This window comes from Phocoena sinus, chromosome 15, assembly GCF_008692025.1.
Source record: "Phocoena sinus isolate mPhoSin1 chromosome 15, mPhoSin1.pri, whole genome shotgun sequence".
NCBI classification, from domain to species: Eukaryota; Metazoa; Chordata; class Mammalia; order Artiodactyla; family Phocoenidae; genus Phocoena; species Phocoena sinus.
In genome coordinates, this window is record NC_045777.1 from 42596994 (window position 1) to 42614950 (window position 17957).

Sequence of the window (17957 nt, forward strand, 5' to 3'; positions counted from 1 at the left end):
TCCTGACACTTGGAGGAAAGTAACTCTGCTTTCGAGCAGTGAGGCTACTTAACAATATTTTTCATTTTTTTTTTTTTTTTCCAGATTTAAATTCTGGAGAACGGTTTCTCTTTCTGGTGACCTGACCTTATGGTACCCAAGAGCTTTGTGATGCTAACCCAACATGGGGCTTTCTACTGACGCATCTTCCTCCACGCGTTTCAAATTTTGTACCAGTGTACCTCCCCATCTTCAACGCTTAAAGAGAGATGCCTTGTGCATCTCTTTTGCAAACACATCCACTTGTCTCTCTCTGAACGGGGAAGAGTCTGCCTTTCCAGCAATGGAGAAGGAGCAAAACCAAACTGATGAATCTCAAATTCCCACAGAAGAGTCAGTTTTGGGAGAGATAACCCTTAGGAAAAAAGCCTCATGGTTTTCAAATACAGGGGTACCAAATGAGTACAGTTAAGGAAAGGACATTTTGAATTTAGTCATTCAGCAAGAGATACACAGAAGGGAGACACTCCTAGAAAGGCACGGGGTAGCCTTAGGTGCCAGAGCTCTAGCTGTCTGTAATTCCACAGTGAAAAGCGTGTGCGAATGCTATTTGCAGGGAACAAGGGTGAAGTCACAACCCTGAACCCCTTCAGGTCAGTCAACTGCCTTCCTGTCCCTCCCACCACTTTACATGTAACTGGTTCTACTGGATTCCCAAATAAAGAAGCCTTCTGAAGGTATCAGCCTGGCCAATTCCAACATGACCCTGCTAACTCCCGGGCACCATCCCGGGATCAATTTGAAATATGATGCTGTAGAAATTTACAGTAAGGAACTGGTAGATTTGTTTCAACTTGGAAATAACTCTGTATGTGCAAAATTTTAAATGTGAGCCTCACAGAATCATTTTCTACCTACTATATTAGCATCAGAAAAAGCACTCAAAACCAAAGGTGAAAGTCAATACTCAGGTCCTCTTCTTGCCTGTGCAAAGAGCCCTGTCATCAAAGGAGGGCTATACAGGCTCAATTTGTCAAGAATGATTCACCTTAGATGGTCTTCCTTTAATTAGTTTTTCCAAGACATAAATGACCTATCATGATTATGTAAATAAAATGGAAGCATTTGATTTTGCCATGGAGTTATTTTACCTAAATCTCCTTACTCCTTTCCAGGAACAAAGTCCAAACTGAACCAGTACTGCAGTGTGTGTGTAGGATATGAGAGGACAGGGTCTCCTGGGGCAGAAACGTTCAACTCTGGACTCATGAAACCTCCAGGCACCGTTCTAAGCATTTGTAAAAGACAGTGAATGTAAAAACCTCTTTCCAACACAACCCTTTGGAAGCGAGAGGTCACTGAATATTCTCTCTTGCATCAGGCTTGAATCGTTACCTGCGTTTTCTCTGAGGGGATGCGGCTTGCCTGTGGTGGGTGCAGAATGAGTAACAACCAGCCACATTACGATACCACACCGCTCTCCGTCTCCAAGAACAAGCTGGAGGAAAGAGTGGGGCAGGCGTGGGACTACGTGCTGGGGGATGTGTCCAGCGGGGGGAAATCCCATCTGTAAAAGTTGAACCCAGAACACCAATGTGGCTCAGCTCTGAGGCTGGGGACTGCATGCCCGCAGCAGCTACACTTTGAGTTCACGGATGCTCTAGGCCGTGAAAGCTTCTGGTTGCTTCTGTTCAGACTTGTGAAAGTTGCTGCCCTGAGCTCTGAGTGGGTAGCTGGGGGCCAGATTGAGCAGAACTAGCTCTTTCTGCAAACAAATATAAAAAGAAGCGCCCTGGAGCCTGGATACCCTGTTCATGAATCTTCAGAGCATCTCTACATTGTGGGCCAGGAATCTTCTAGATGTCCATCATTAAGGAGCCAGCGTGACTTGGTTACCCCCTACTCACATGCCTCGGTTAATTATCGGGCTGAATTCGAATCTTTCTGGTTCAGAAACAGCAAGGTCTGGGTGGGAGCCAGGCTGAAGGGCACACTACTACTGGTGAGCCACACAAGTTTGGTGCACATATTTCAGTGTGTAAGCAAGGCCCAGGAGGATATGCTAAAGCTTCCTAAACAAAGAATTCTGTTGAAGCTCCTTAGATTTCTCCAGCTGACTACAAAAGCATGTATAAATTGATGGCACCTCACTCTGAACTGCCTTTAGTGGTCAGCTTGGCATTCCTTTGTTATCTGATGCACTTGAAAGTTATAAGATACATACTTGCTAATTTTCTTTTACTCCTTTGAATTCGTCCAAATTAATGCAGCTTCAGTTTTGTCATCCTGCCTCTGTCATCTGTCTTCTCTTCATCCCAGAAAGGGATCCCATTCCTTGTTTAGAGGAGATTTTTCATTGGCTTGCCAACACTCCCTCAAGTTTTACTCAGATTTAGGTGCTGTTTGAGTCCGATCAGAAGTTTTCAGTTCGCATCCACACACTGGTGACAGTCCCTCTGCCTGTCACTCTGGGCTGGATTGGAACCGAGAGGTCCCCTTGTGCAACAGTATCATTCTCAGATGGGGACTGAGGTTCAGAGAGGTGAAATGATGCCCGTGTGTTACAGCCGGATTTACCCAGAGCTGGCCAGTACTTGAACCCCCAACTCAATACTAAGTACCTCAGATGAGGATTGGAATCAAAGAATCTTCTGATTCCTGCGCTTCCTACAAACACTCAGATACTTGTTCTTGCCAAGTTGTTCTTGTGCCTTGTGTGATTCTAGTGAAAACACCTGCCAGGAGCCTGGCCTCGGATTCGGGTCCAAAAGGGCAGGAGACAGATTATCTGCTCAGTTGAAGAAAACCATTTCGTTTACTCAGCAAACGAGGGACAATCTTCAGTGCTTTGACTCCTTTTAGATAAATGACCTGTGGTTAATTATCTCCCAGCTTTTATCCTTTAATCTCTAGGTTTAAATTCTCTAGTAGTAATTACCCCTAACCTCTCCCTGTAATCACAACTGCACTCAAAAGCAAGTCTTCCTGCAGCAATTTAAAAAAAAAAACAAAAAAAAAACCCTCATTTTTTTTCACGCTAAACTATGATATCTAATTAGTACAATAATAATTTTCCCCCTTATCGGGATAATTGCAACTTTAAATATATTTTTCAGACTGGAGAGCTCGGTTGTGAAGGCATATTCTCGAAGGTTGAATGCAAGCATGTTTTCTTACCCATTCATTTGTGACTTCAATCATAGCTGTAAGGGCATCTTCTACTACAGGAATGCTAAATTATACATTATGTATGTTTCCAAGAACGTTAGATAAATTTTTAAACAGACCAGTAAGAACGATCATGTCACAAACTCAAACTGAGCTACAGGGTAGATTCCGTAACTTCATTTAATATTGATAGCAGCTCAATTTAAGTCTTGAAAAAACAAATACCTTTAATAAATCTGGAGTGAATGATTACATATTTTGATATAACTATCATACAGGAGTGTGTACATATATAAATCTGTAGGCAGAATTATATACATTTCAATATATACCACATATATATTTTTTCTTCTCACATTTTTCTCTTTAGTAAAACAAAGCAGTTTTACTGTACATAGATGTGTGATGCTACATTAAGTCCTGAGTGATTTAAGGGATCGTTAATAAACTACAGTAAATTCTAGTCTTTCAGCTAAAGATCCAGTAGATTCAGTAACAAAAATGTGAACAAAATGTTTAAAAATATGCATTCAGCGAGGCGCTCCTTTTGTGCTTAGCGGAGAAAGCTTGAGAGTGCACGGCCGCCATTTGGGAAAAACTTCTTGAATATTCAAGATTTAACAAATATCCTATTTGAATGGATTTATAGAAGTTGATGTCACCTACATCCAATGCGTCAAGCATGGAAGACTCCAGTCGTGACTGGACCGAAAATCCCTTTTTCAGAATATGAAATTCTGTGTAAACATCAGTGCTTAGGGATTATGTAAAAAGTTCAGACTCAAATGGGGAAAAAGCAAAATACAATGAAATAACTTAAAATGCTTTTCTTGGGAGCCAGCCACATGGAAGGAATATAAAAAAATAAGAGTGTATTTTGGTGAAAGAGGAAACCAGATGAAAGTCATTAGGGAGGTGTAGTCAGCCACCCACCTCGGGAAGCCCCAGGCTGGCTCGGCCCCGGGGGGCCCAGGGTGATGGAGCCATGGGGACGGATTCTGCACACAACAGGGAGAAGGCCACATGCACCCGCGAGGGGCAGGGACAGCCGCCGTCAAGGTCACCGTCAGCCAGCCCGGCCCCCCAGCCCCACGCTCCGCTCAGGCACTAGGAGGAAGCGGTGAGGGGTCCAGGCCCCCGGTTGGGGGGCCGCTCGGATGAGAAGGCACTGCGTGGCGTGGCCCCATCACCGGCCCTACCCCGTCCCGTGGCTGCTGTAGTCGAAGACGCCCTTCTTGAAGAACGGCGAGAACTCGCAGACGGTGTGTTTGGACAGTGTCAGCCCCACCTTGTCGATGTGCAGCGGGGACGTTGCTGACTGGAGCATCACGCTGAAAAAGTCCCTGAGGTACCTCTGGGGAAGACAAGAGGCAAAAACACGGTCAAGACACTGTGGGGCGGGGGGAGGGCGAAGGAACGTCCCGTGGAGCGTGGAGGAGCTGCCACTGTCGTTAGAAACAGCGCAGGGACCCTCCACCGCCACCTTTGCCCCATCAGACCCACCTGGGGAGCAGCCATGGTGCCCGGCGTGCAGGTGACGCTTCCTGGCTCCTAGGACACGGCTTGGACCTGTCTGCACACAACGCCCAGAGGCATGCTGGGCAGGGGCGGCTGGGCTTGGGGTCTGCGTTCCAGCAACAGTGTTGCTAGTTAATAAAGTCATCCCCCCCCCCCCCCCACAATCACTCATTAAAAGGCAACTAAGAGGAGAACAAAAAGGCTATTGGTCTGCACGATGCTAAACGAGCATTTTTTTTTTTTTTTTTTTTTTTTTTTATGCGTTACGCGGGCCTCTCACTGTTGTGGCCTCTCCCGTTGCGGAGGACAGGCTCCGGACGCGCAGGCTCAGCGGCCATGGCTCACGGGCCCAGCCGCTCCGCGGCATGTGGGATCTTCCCAGACCGGGGCACGAACCCGCGTCCCCTGCATCGGCAGGCGGACTCTCAACCACTGCGCCACCAGGGAAGCCCTAAACGAGCATTTTTAAAGGGTACAGGCTTTCTCTGCTTTGGATCCTTCTCATAAACCAAAGAAAAAGCAATACTGGGGACGAGAGGGTCCGTAGCAAGCACTGATATTTGCAGACCCCTTTACAAATCCTGTGATCACCAGTAAAAGGAAGCTGTTGCTAAGATTAATTGTTCTAAACCCCGTGTTCGCCCCTCCCCCCTGCACACGTCTGTCACAGCATCGGCCGCCTCTTCCGGCATCAAACATGCAAAGCACGTCTGAGACCAGGACCCAAGATGCTGGGGCTGAAATCAGACATGGGTGCCAGCAGGATGTGTTAAAGGAAAAAAGGACACAGAAATAGTTCACGTATTTCAGGTCAGGCAAGCGTTTTCTATAACAGAAAATACGGATGGGAGCAGTTTTAGGCCTGAATCTTTACTACTGTCTCAGTTGGTTTAAAAAGTATAAATCCTGTCACAAATTAAACATAGAAATTAGGGACTCTGAGTAACAAAAAAACTTGTCTGTGAAACGTGGCCTAGAACAGTGGTCCCCAAGCCAGGGTGATCTGCCCCATAGACATTTCTGATTGCCACAGTGGGGGCGGTGTACCTAGCGGGTGGAGGCCGGGGATGCAGCTAACATCCTACAATGCCCAGTACAGCCTCTGTGCAGAGAATTATTTGGTTCCAAATGTCACTAGTGCCACAGATGAGAAACCTTGGCCTAGGGGAAGTCGAATTCAGCTACCTGAACGAACTGCCAACCTCAAATTTACCTCTGAAAGAAGACGTTCTGCTTAAGGAAAATGTTAGCTACTTTCTTAAAAACAGTAACAAGGATTACTAATGATTAATACTTGTATAGCAATTTACAGATTCTAAAAATCTTCAAACTTCTAATTTTTTATGCTTTATGGATGTATAACTGATGCCCAATAACTGCATATCCTTCAAATGTACTCATCAACTGAGGGGTGCTGACACACGTAGATGCCTGTGAAACCTTCACCAAAGCAAGGTGACAAACATTTGTACCACACCCAAAAGATTCCTAAGTCACCTAATTTTACCTTATCTTCATAAGATAAAATACCTTCATATTCTTCATAAGTTATCTTCATACTCTGCCTAGAATTACCTCTTTTTATTATTATTATTTTATTACTGTAACACCCATTATCCGGGGAGCAAGGCTAGTAACCAAGAGAGAAGACTTGAAAACAAGGGTTTTTAACTCAGACTCTTTTTCCTTTGTTCAATATTCCTGACTTCCTGGTCTCACGGTAATTGCTCAAGAAGGGCTCTTGAAAGAGAGATCAGGTAGAGGTAAGAAGGTGCCAAAACCAATTGCTAGAAGATGAAGACCTCGCTCCAGTACTTATTTGCATCAGAGAAGCAAAAGGGAACCGGCCTTGACTTTTCTGTGGGGGAGGAAAGCTGAGAACATTGACCTGGAAGGACCCGAGGTCCAGCAAACACAGTTACTAGGAAATATCGACCACACCCGACCAGCCAACGCTCACGATGAAATGCATGTGTGCAGCTAACTGTGCAAGATGGAGAGAGAGATGATCTGGCACAAGGACGGGGAGCGAGCTCACCGCTGTGTGTGAGCTACGCCCCTTTGTGGTGAGAAGCGGGAGCACAATCGTCATCGCAGCAGCTCCTGTGCAGCCCTGTCCCCTCGGCCGCGCTCAAGTGCAGACTGAAGCGCGAGACAAGCTTGCCTTCCAGATGAATTCTAACCGGATGGAAGGTGTTTAAATCCAGCAACAGATGTTGTACCAACATCTGTCATCATTAGTTCATGAAGCAGGGGCCCTTTGAAGGGCCAGTAAAGCCTGAAGGGATAATGAAAAGAGAAGTGAAAATAAAAACTAGAAAAAAAAGGCAAAAAGAACAATATTGGAGACCCCCTTCCCTGCCCGGGCAGCACCATAAAGAGAGAGCAGGGAAGTAGCTGCAGGTGATGGCTTTTCTCAAAATGAACGCATCAGTACACCTCGATGAAAGCACCAGATAGAAGGATCTGATCCAACTGATCTTAAGCAGTACGGAAGAGCTTTTCCTTGCAAGACAAATCTCCACTCCGCAGAACAGGGCAGCCTTGGCTCCCTTTACCTAGACCGCTTCCTTGCTCAAAGAAATGCTACGATTAGGAAGTGATCTTTGCGGTTACCTCGGGAGGCTCTCAAGTGTATGGGGTGAGTCGTCTGTGTCCAGAGCCACAGGCTTGAGGTGGGCTGAGCAAATCCTTTCCCGTGAATGACAAACCCAAAGGGTTAGGGGTGGAGCTGGGGACACCAGATGGAACTAAATTTCCAGAAGGTTCCTGAGGTCACAGACAGCATCTCACGCTTCTCTGTAATTCCCCGTCATCCCGGGCACACTGCCGAGCTGGGGAAAAGTGCTTACAAGCAACCTTGATGACTGATTTTGATGAGTTAATTTTTTAAAAATTGAAGTGTACAAAGAGAAAACAGCAACCATCATGAATGTACAGTCTAATGACTTTTCAAAAAGTGAACACGCTGGCGTGCTCAGCATTGGAATAAAAATATCACAACATTTTTGGAGCCCAGGCAGCCCTCTGCACACTCTTTCCCTTCAGGGTAACTGCCATCTTGGCTTCTGGAACCATCGATTAGTTCTGCCAGGTTTTGAACTTCATATTGATGGGATCCCACAGGGTGCACTCTTCTGTATCTGGTTTCCACTGCTTAACGCCATGTTTGAGAGATTCGTGCACCTGGCCGGGTGAGCTGTGGTCTGTTCGTTTCAACTGCTGCGTAACAGTCCGCGTGCCCATGCCCACCCACTGACTGGAGCCGAGGGGTGTGCAGGGGTGACGAGTTCGATTCTTTTGTCTGCACTTCTTCAGTAATGAAATCTACTTCCATATAACGGTGTCCAGTGAGTCGAGTTTATTGCTAGTCCTCCAATAAAGAAGTTTCCCCTTAGGGCTTCAGGCCTCGGTCCAAGACCAGCCATTGTACTAGAAGGCTGCTATTGCATGCAGTCAATATACATTATAAATATATGTAAAATACATACAATACACACATTTATATTAGTAATTTTTGCTGCCTGTGCCCCCAATGTTTTCCACAGCACCTGCGGCTGAAGGGAGAAAATCAAAGTGCTTCCTGTCAAAGCTCTCCTTCTACTGTTGATCCACAGACACCCCCCGCCCTCCCCGGTGTGTGAAAACAAGTCCACAAGCCGAGCTGCCTCCCCAGGGCAGTTCACGTTATAGGCCAGTATTACAAAAAGTCAAGGACATCGGGAATTTCAGTGGCTTATCAGGGTCAGAAGTGCGAAGCAGGAGAAGGATCTGTGAAATCCAATATCCAATTTGTTTCTTTCACACAGGCATCTTCTCCATTAAAATCAGAAAGAAAAGCAGGCAAATTTAAATCTCTGTAGCCATTAGGGACCACACAAGGCAGGCAACCCTTGCCCACCCTGGTGGTGGTGGGGTCACACCTGAGTCTCTGCTCTGAGAAATACCCTGGGTCAGGGCCGCTGAGAAGGTTCGGCAACATTCCAGCCCTGCCTCAGATACTTGGAGGAAGAAAGTCAGAGGAAACCCAATCTTCTTTCAGGAAGGTTGCGCACTGGGAAGTGGCAGAGCAAGAGGGGGTCTGGAGATGTCTCAGTGAGCAATTGAGGGAAAGGGAGGGACCAGGAAATGGAGCACAAAGACATGCAAGGGGCCGGCTGTTAGAGGGTGAGAGAGGGTGGGATGGGATACGGGGCGAGGGTGGGGGGGGAAGATGAAGGGAGAGAAGGAAAACAGCACGACTATGCTGGAGACGGAGGCCCGTGAGTCGTTTTCCAAGTTGGCAAAAAAGGTTTAAGAATAACAGATATATTAGACATCTATCTAGGCTTTTTACTTTTAGCCTCTTGGACCAGCAGTATAAAATATACGGTCTTCGGGCTTCCCTGGTGGCACAGTGGTTGAGCATCCGCCTGCCGATGCAGGGGACACGGGTTCGTGCCCTGGTCCGGGAAGATCCCACATGCCGCGGAGCGGCTGGGCCCGTGAGCCGTGGCCGCTGGGCCTGTGCATCCGGAGCTTGTGCTCCGCGGCGGGAGAGGCCACAACAGTGAGAGGCCTGCGTACCGCAAAAAAAAATAAAATAAAATATAAGGTCTTTTCTTATCAATGCTTTCAGAAAATCAAGTGTAGGTGGCTAATCTTTAAGGCATACTTCAGTACTGACGCTGAATACCTTGACTTCATAAACTCTCCTTCTTCTACAGGCTGTGGGCATGTTTTATTGTTCTTTTTAAAGGCAATCTACACAGGGGCAGTGAGCGGGGTGGGGGGAGGCAGAAGTCACTGGGAGAGATGGGCCCCCGTGGGTCTGTTCCACACACAATGTGAAACTGGCACGTGCTTTGTAAAATCCCCTCAGAACAAAAATTAAATCCTGCAGGGGACCGTGAGCTTTCAAAGGGGAGGCCAAGAGAGACCAGCGGAAGGATGAGGGGTGCAATGATTGCCAGAGACACCCCCCCCACCAGGCTCCTGACGCCTTCTTTCCAAGGCAGTTGTTTATTTCCTTTAACTCTTACCTGTAACACCCCTCCGAGTATCTCCTTGGGTCTGTCCCCCACATGCACACACCAAGCTGACCAGCTCCTTCCTCGCTCCTCTCACGGAGAGGCCACTCATCAAAGGCTTGCAATGTTCTAGGCACGCTGAGAGCTTTTAATGGTCTACCTCATTTAATTACCACAACAACTCTATGAGGTAGAGACTATTATCATCTCCATCTTCTCGATGCAAAAACTGAGGTCTGGGAGGCTTAAGTGATGTCCCAGAGGTCACAGAGCATGGAAGTGGGAGAGTCAGGACTCACACCCACATCTCCCAACTCCAGAGGCTGGTCTCAGTCACCAGACTGCCGTCCACAGCATCCACCAGCCCCCTCTTCTCTGGCTGACCCCCGTCTCCTGGCACTGCGCTCACTGGGCCAGGCTGATAGCGCTGGGCATCTCAGCTGCTTGGGCCAGATGCTGCCTTTCCCGGCCTGACGGCGCTCTCATGGGGACAGGGACACGGGGTTGTCTAGAGTGAATGTTCCACACAAGCCTGGGGCAGAGACCTCTTTCCTGTGAGGCGCCTACTCTTCGACACGGAGTCCTACGCAGCTCTGCGCATGCTACCATATCTTCCTTACAGTGCTTTGCTGGGCACTGGCCATTTTTCGACTGCTCTTCCTCCGTTTCCCTTCCCAAACAGCATTCAGATTCCCTTCTGAAAAATACCCTCCCCTTCTTCAGGGACTGGTTATCTGCCTGACTTACAGAAGAGGACTGGTGACTTTTTTCCCACTCACAGTCTGGGATGGGTACCTCATACCCAAACTGCTAATCAGGATACCACTTGGGGCCTGCTGGGACCAAAGGGTCCTCTGGGGCAAGCCTCTTCCAGACTGCAGAACTGGTGCCATAGAGCAACTAGAGTCTACCTAAGAAATCCAGGGCAGACGCAGAAGAGCTTCTGATCTGCCCACTCTGTCTGTGGTCTTCGTAAGGAAGTGGGATTACAAAGTCATTTTCTACTGTTTGCCATAAAGTTAACTGACAGTCCCCTGGGGTGTTGGCAGGTACCCATCAGGAATCAGAGGAAGCCTTCCATCTACACCACATCCAACTCCTGGGGGGCCAGTCTGTTGTGGGATTAAGGCATCTGCCCAGGGCACTTCTCTTAGGAAGAGGTCAATCCTAAGAGGTTTTCAGATGGGTCAGTGCATCCCAGAGGTCCATTCCCACCCAAGCAGTCAGCTGGAAGCCTCCTGCCCCAAACCCAGATACACACAGGGGCCAATTTTTAAAATTCCAACACCATTTCAAAACACAACCACCAAACATTATTAATCTTTGAACCAAAACACAGACTAATATGGTCTGTTGGCTGTGTTAATGAGTTCTGAAAGGCAAAACACACTCCCTACAGCAACACAGGGCAAGTCAGCAGAATTTAGTCAATTATTTTAGAGCTTTAGCCTGGCACTTCAATCGACACACTGCATTAAGGGGAAAAAATGAAAAATATAATGTGCTGCTACATGCTACTTCACTTTAGACATTCTTGACGATTCACGTGTGACCTGCTATATGAAAGAAAGGAAAAGTACTTGAGTTTCTGGAATAACCTGGGTAAAAGCTGGCCTTCCGGTAGCCTCTGCTGGGTTTTTCCTTTCAACTTGGGAACTTCTGGATAAAATGCTAGTCTGCTCATAGGGATGACCACGTGCTCTACAGCCCGTCCAGGCAAAAACCTGGGAGCTCAGCAGGGCGTTAAACAGTGTGGCCGCTCCCATCTCGCAGCCATTCCCTTTCAAGTCTGGGATCTGGAAGGAAAGGAACGTTTGAGATCAGGGAAAGGAGGGAAGGTGTGTGGTACCCACGCTCAGCGAAGGATGTGAACAGGGAGAAAGGCCAGCGTGTGGAGGGCTCAGCCTGGGGAAAAGTAGGGCTCAAAGGAGATTATGACGGGCCTTGAACCTGGCTGTGGGTCTGCCGGTACTGATACAAAGTACCTTTCCTGGCTCAGGAGCTCCTATGACCCCTGAGACACACTGGGGAAAAGGAAGACAGGTGTGTGGATCCTCTGTTTACAGATGAGAAGACTGAGATCTCAAGGGACTTAGCCAAGTTCGACGACTGTAAGAAAGAGGCTGACAAAACGACTGGCTCTTCAAATTGGGAGAAAGTCCTCGAAATTCTTGAGGAAAATCCTTTAAGCCTGCAACGTAAGGTGTGAATGTAAATGTAAACGCAGCCCCTCTCTCTGGGGCTGTTCACACCCCTATCATGTAGGCTCTCAGAATCTACCTTGAATTTCAATCAACCACCACGTGCGCGCGCGCGCGCGTGCGTGCGTGTGTGTGTGTGTGTGTGTGTGTGTATAAGAGATGGGAATGAGAATAGGGCCTCAGAAGCATTTGAAAGACCTTACCTTTTTATCTTTTGGCTTCCTTCTATTTTAATTAGCAGGGGGATAAAGTCATGACCATTTTATGTTATTAGAAAGTTTCCGTTTTAATAGGGCTCACGGCTGTAACTGTAACCTACTGTAACACCAGCAATATTTCACCCCAGCCATGTCATCCTAATGATTTTCCGGACATCTCATTGTTGTGGAGCTCTCTTCATTTTACAGAATTTTAACATCAATCCATAATTTAATTTAAAGCTACTGAAATTATTAAAATTGAAACGTTCTTTAAAAATGTAATAGGGCTTGAGCCACCTTTCCACTGTGACATATTAACAGGGAAGACAGTCCAATGGCATTCCTCATTTCCAGAAGTCATTAGCCATGGTGGCAGCTTAAAGACAACTCTCATTCCAATAAGACTTAGAGGTTTCATTTACCTTGCAGTACTTGGAGGCTTCATCATTGACTGGTGGGCTCTGAAGATGGATCCGGCCTGTATGGAGGCACACTGGGATATTTCTAGACCCCAGAGAGGTCTGGTCACCACTGGCCAAGTGTTATGAATTGACCCAGGCAGGTCGATACTATTCACCCCGTTGAGTCTTCCCAGTTCTAAGCTCCCATACCTTCTAGTCTGAACACTTCTCTCTGAATATTTAGGAATCCTAAAATTTGTCTCCACTGGACCAGCTGGTGGAGATGCTGGGTTCCTTTCCCAACACGCCCCCAAATGTCCTCACACTCTGATAAACTTGGGACAGTTTGATTCAGGCAGATCACCCATCCTCTGCACGGTTACTGCACACCTGCTCCCCACGAAGCAGTGTGTGGGTATTGGATGTCCAGCGCTGAATATGACAGGCTCGGAGCCTGCCCTTCCAGGGTGCCTGGGCTGCCCGTACCACAGGCAGCAGTGGTTCAGAGTCATTCTTACTGGTGCTGTGCTTCCATCGTCTAAACCCTGCTTGTCCTTTAAGGGCTCAATCACGGATTATTCTCTGTTGACGCCTCTCTTCAGACCCCATTCATGAATCCAACAAATATTTACTGAGAGCTTTCCTCCTGTCAGCACTGCCGTGGATTCAGTAACGGACGAGCCTCATTTCCGTCCTGAGTAACGCGAAGGCCTTTCAGGGAGGTGGGCAGGAAAAGCAGGAATTAAAACGTGGCTCCAAGAAAACAGGAATGAGATGCTTTTGGAGCACTAGGAAAGGCAGCCAGCCTCGTCCTGGGAATTGGTGACATTTATGCCGAGACCTGAGGGGTGGGAAAGAATCAAGCAGGGGAAGATGCTGAGGGAAGCCTGTTCCCGGCAGAGGACAGAGCGTGTACAAAGCCTCGTGGTGGCGCAGCAGAGCTTGGGGCACGGCCGGTGGTCCAGCAGCATTGGACTGTGCACTGTTCAGCGTGGGGGACACGCTTCTGGAAGGCTCTGCCCCTGGATCAGCTCTCAACCAGGTCTCAGACCGGGGGTCCAGCACTGTGCTCCGGCAGCCTCTCTTCTCTCTGATCCATGGAGTCCTGCCAGGCCTTCTGGGTGGAGCCTGTGGCTTGTTTTAACCAAGAGAATGCACTGGAGGTAATGCCGAGGGTGAAGAGGTCACCTTGCAGGTGCCAGTACCCCAGCTGAGCCCAGTCCTTAGTGGAGCTGTAATCTGAATGCAGCCATACAAGTGGCCAGACCTGACAGAGACCCTTGGAAAAGATGAACCACCCGGCGGCTGGTTCCACCACCCTGCCCACGTTCCCGAACCACAGCATCATAAGCAATCGAGCGGTAGTTTCTTTAAGGCACTAAGTTTGGGGGTAGTTTATTACTCGGTGATAGATTACCAAGATACACGTATTTGGGAACAAGGTAAGAGATGAGGGAATAAATGATATTAGTCAAAGCAGAAGAAAGTTTCTTTGGTTTCTGATTTATGCTTCATGCCAACCTCTTCCGACCTTTTCTGTATTTCTAATAATAATTCTGTCTTTGTGGCATTTCTTTTCTGTCCTAGGTTTTACAGTAAATACTTGGAATAAGTAATCATTTGAAATATGGCATTTATTTCCTGATATTATATAGAATTCTGAGTGTTCCCACTTAAAATTCATCAGGGTGAAAACGCTAGTCTGTGATTACAGAATCTGAACTATTCATTACAGCTATTCAGAGACTCTTCTTTATGAGTTTAATGACATAAGCATATTATATTGAATTATTATGGTACTGCATCAATTGGACTCATAAATTTAATATACTCAGTCTGGTTCACATAGTCTAATAAAATCCAGCAAGCTTTAAAATTTTTATAAGGGATGTGCATTTCAAGTCCATGTAATATTCAATCTTTACAGGTTGACGTTCTTGCTTGGGGTATTAAGCGGCTTCAACGATCCTGATGACCCAGCCTGGCCAACCAGCAAGGTCAGGGTGAAACCCCACAAAAGAACAGGCCACATCAGAAAGGCCAAGGTCTGCGTGGACTAAGAAGCTGGTTAAGCTTTCCTCCAGAGCACAAGTCACGAGCAGTCCCATCTTTTCGTCTCACAAAGGAGGAGAGAGGAGTTCAGTGTATGGTGTACCTGTGAGCTGGAAGTGACACCACTTGTCAGCTGTGAGGGGGTAGGAGGCAAAGAGCTTCCAGACTGGCTCACAGACCCCGCTGTCGACTTTGTTCGGTTAAAGCAAAATACGGGAGAATGCTGGGAGGAACCCAGTCCCCAGGGCTCACTCTGGTTCTTTGATTTTTGCTTACTGGATCTTTGTAAGAGATCGGTAACCGGCTAAACACAGATGCAGAGCAACTCAACACCCTCAGCACGGAGGGGAGGTTGGAAGTGAGCCCTGGAGACACACCTCGGCCGTTGAGACCACGTGGCTGCTGCGGTCCAACTCTGCTATGCAAGCCAGCTCCTTGGGCACTCAGTCATTCTGCAGCCACCACGCTGGGTGTGGGGACCTTACAGCACAGGGAGAGAAAGTCCCCGAATGCCTCTGCACCTCTGCTTCCTCGTCGGACTATCTTTTTTTTTTTTTTTTTTTGCGGTACGCAGGCCTCTCACTGTTGTGGCTTCTCCCGTTGTGGAGCACAGGCTCCGGACGCGCAGGCTCAGCGGCCATGGCTCACGGGCCCAGCCTCTCCGCGGCATGCGGGAACCTCCCGGACCGGGGCACGAACCCGTGCCCCCTGCATCGGCAGGCGGACTCTCAACCACTGCGCCACCGGGGAAGCCCCAGGACTATCTTTTAAGGATCAGAATATTAAATGAGCTGCTGTCTGTCAAGTGCTTCGAGCAGGGCCCAATTCACAGTGAGTATTTATTAAGTCACTGACACTATTATCTACACAGCTTTGTCCTCTGGTAGTTCATGGGCGAATATGTTAATTTTCTCCTCTTTCGGATGTTTAGAAACACATGGGCTTAAAGCATGAGGTATTTGACTTTAATGTTTTCCCCTTCAAAGGAAAGTAGAGGACAGCAAGAATCTGGAATGTTTTTTTCCAAAGTCACCTCATAGCAGATACTGGCAGACCCTTTATTTCAAGGGTTACTTTAAAGGAAGGAAGATTTAACATGTTTTTCAAAATGGAGAATCATACTAAAAATAAAAAATCTAACTATAAGCAGGTAAGTTAACTATCCTCTGAAAGATCATTTTTAAGGAAATGCTTTGCTGGGAATTTTACATTTCAATTTTATAATTTAACATAAAAAATGACCTAATTTATCCCATAAATGGTTGGAAATAGCAATGATGTTTATTTACTTATGTGTAAGAATTTACTTTTTTTAAAATAATAAAGGTGTTCAAATAGCCCCTTGGAAACCTCTTGTCTACGGGTTATAGAGAGAATTCAGCTTAAGCCTTGACAAGGCTAAACTTCTGTCTGATTATATTATTCACTGCTTTTTACTGAAAGCACAAAGCAAAAACCTGCAACACAAGTTCCTTAGCACCAATTTCAAAAATTAATCCTTTAAATATAGGAACATAAGAGGAAACTATTTCTAAGAGATTATTCCCATTTCCATTGAAAATGTTATTAAATAAATGGTAAATTTTAGTTCTAGTGTAGTTTCAAATCCACTAGTCTTCTTTAAAAAAACAAAAAGCATGACTCACCATTCATAAGTCAGGATTCAGAGATTGAAGATACTCTGAAAATATGTGAAACCAAAAAGCTACAAATCATAGATAAAAATCCATACATTTCCCTTGTTGTAGATTCCAAGTATAAAAGACCTTCACCAGGAATAGATTCTATGTAAAAAAAAAAAATCACTTTCCCTGCTCATCCACAAGAAGCAACTCCTTAGCCTTTAAGTTTTATCATGAGATTGCATCAATTCAGTCACATGAAAGATCATTTTAAGATACATTTTGGATACTGAAATTCTGTAAAGTGCCATCTGGGGGGAAAACAAAAACAGAAACAAACCAAAAACCCTATTCTTTTCTTTGTTTCTAAGTTCATGATTCCTCCCAGCACTGTATAAACCTTCAAAGAGGTTCCTGACATTTGGAGAGAAAAGGACAGCTCCCAGTGACCAACATGACTGACAGACGTTCAAATGAGAATCTTGCTGTGTGTGGCACCTCCTGGCTACAATGCACTTAAAGAACCAGGTCCTAAAACACTTGAGAATCAAGAAGCGGTTGCACAAGAATTACTGGCATCCCAAAGTCTCCCTTCTACTGGAACCCAGGAGCTGGATGCAGTGCGATGCTTCGGGAACCCGGAATGACGATCTCGTCCCTTTCCACCGGCCATGCCTGTGGGTGAGCAGAACGATCCTTCCCTTTCGAGTCTGAACTAAGGTCATCTGTGTATCGATGGCAAGTGCGCCTTGGCTGGCCTTGAACTGGGCCATCACTGAGTAACACTGAGACCCTGAATTCAGGGTAAGAGGGTAAGCTCCAGAGACTCTGGGGCGGGGAAGACCCACTGCCCCTTTTTTGTTCTCTGGACCAGAGGTTCCTGATGATCCCTGTGGGACTATCTGCCTGGCAGGTTATCCTCCTGCCTCGGGAGTTACTCCTCGGGGTCCACCCGGCCCTACGCCCCGGGGAGAGCTGCGGTCGCGCCCCAGGTGTGAAGAGGACCGTGGCCCCGAGTGGTGGGCCTGTGACCCTGCCCCACAGAGAGGATTAGCTGGGGATTTGGATTATCTGCACCAATGATCCCCTTCACAGGGGACAATGGCTGAGGCTGCACTAGGTCAGGGAAGGTGGAGGATGGGAAAAAACCAGATCAAAACTTCTCTAAATGTAACACCTCTGACTTTCAAAAAGGATAGATCTGTATTTTATATAGGGAAATGAAAATAAATTCCTTTACCAAACAGATATTATCTACAGAATTAAGCATCTAAGTTAAAAAATATAGACATTGAATCTGTGTACTTCCTGAAAGACAGTCTCCATTAGATGACTGACACTAAGATGGCCATTAGGTAATTAGATCTTGACAAAGGCATGAGTTTTCTTTCCTTAGGACCTTAGCTTGTAGCAAAATGTCATGGGTTTACGGTATCTTCTTCCTCTCAAACAAGGGATATTTACTTATTTACTATAGAGAACGACATCCAACACATCAACTTATAATTCAAAGCCAAACTTCGGAAACGTTTAAAACTGTCCTGGACAGCTCTTAAAATCTGAGAAGCTGCTGCAGAAGAGAAGTGAGGGATGCTGCCAACCAGGAGGATGATGACATGTGTTCTTCTGGACACTCATGTCTGGCTGTGTGAGACGCCAAATGAACCCCAAGAGTTTGTAAGCAACAGTCTTTCAGTCGTCCAAACCTGTAACATCCATGACTGTTTTCAACCGCAGGGCTGGGCAGTAAAAGTTTAAAAGTACCGACAAAATGTGGGTGGAAAGATCTTACGGATCAAAAAGAAAT

At 46.7% G+C, this 17957-nt stretch overlaps 1 protein-coding gene across 1 annotated transcript in view; it reads right to left on the reverse strand.

The window, feature by feature from the left end:
* Positions 1–3309: 3309 nt before the first annotated feature.
* Positions 3310–17957, reverse strand: part of LOC116740472 (kinesin-like protein KIF16B) — a 292307-nt gene continuing 277659 nt past the window's right edge. The window contains exon 26 of the mRNA XM_032606120.1: positions 3310–4501. Within this exon, the coding sequence (XP_032462011.1) occupies positions 4343–4501 (159 nt within the window). The 3' untranslated portion in view covers positions 3310–4342. The remainder of the gene's footprint in view (positions 4502–17957) is intronic.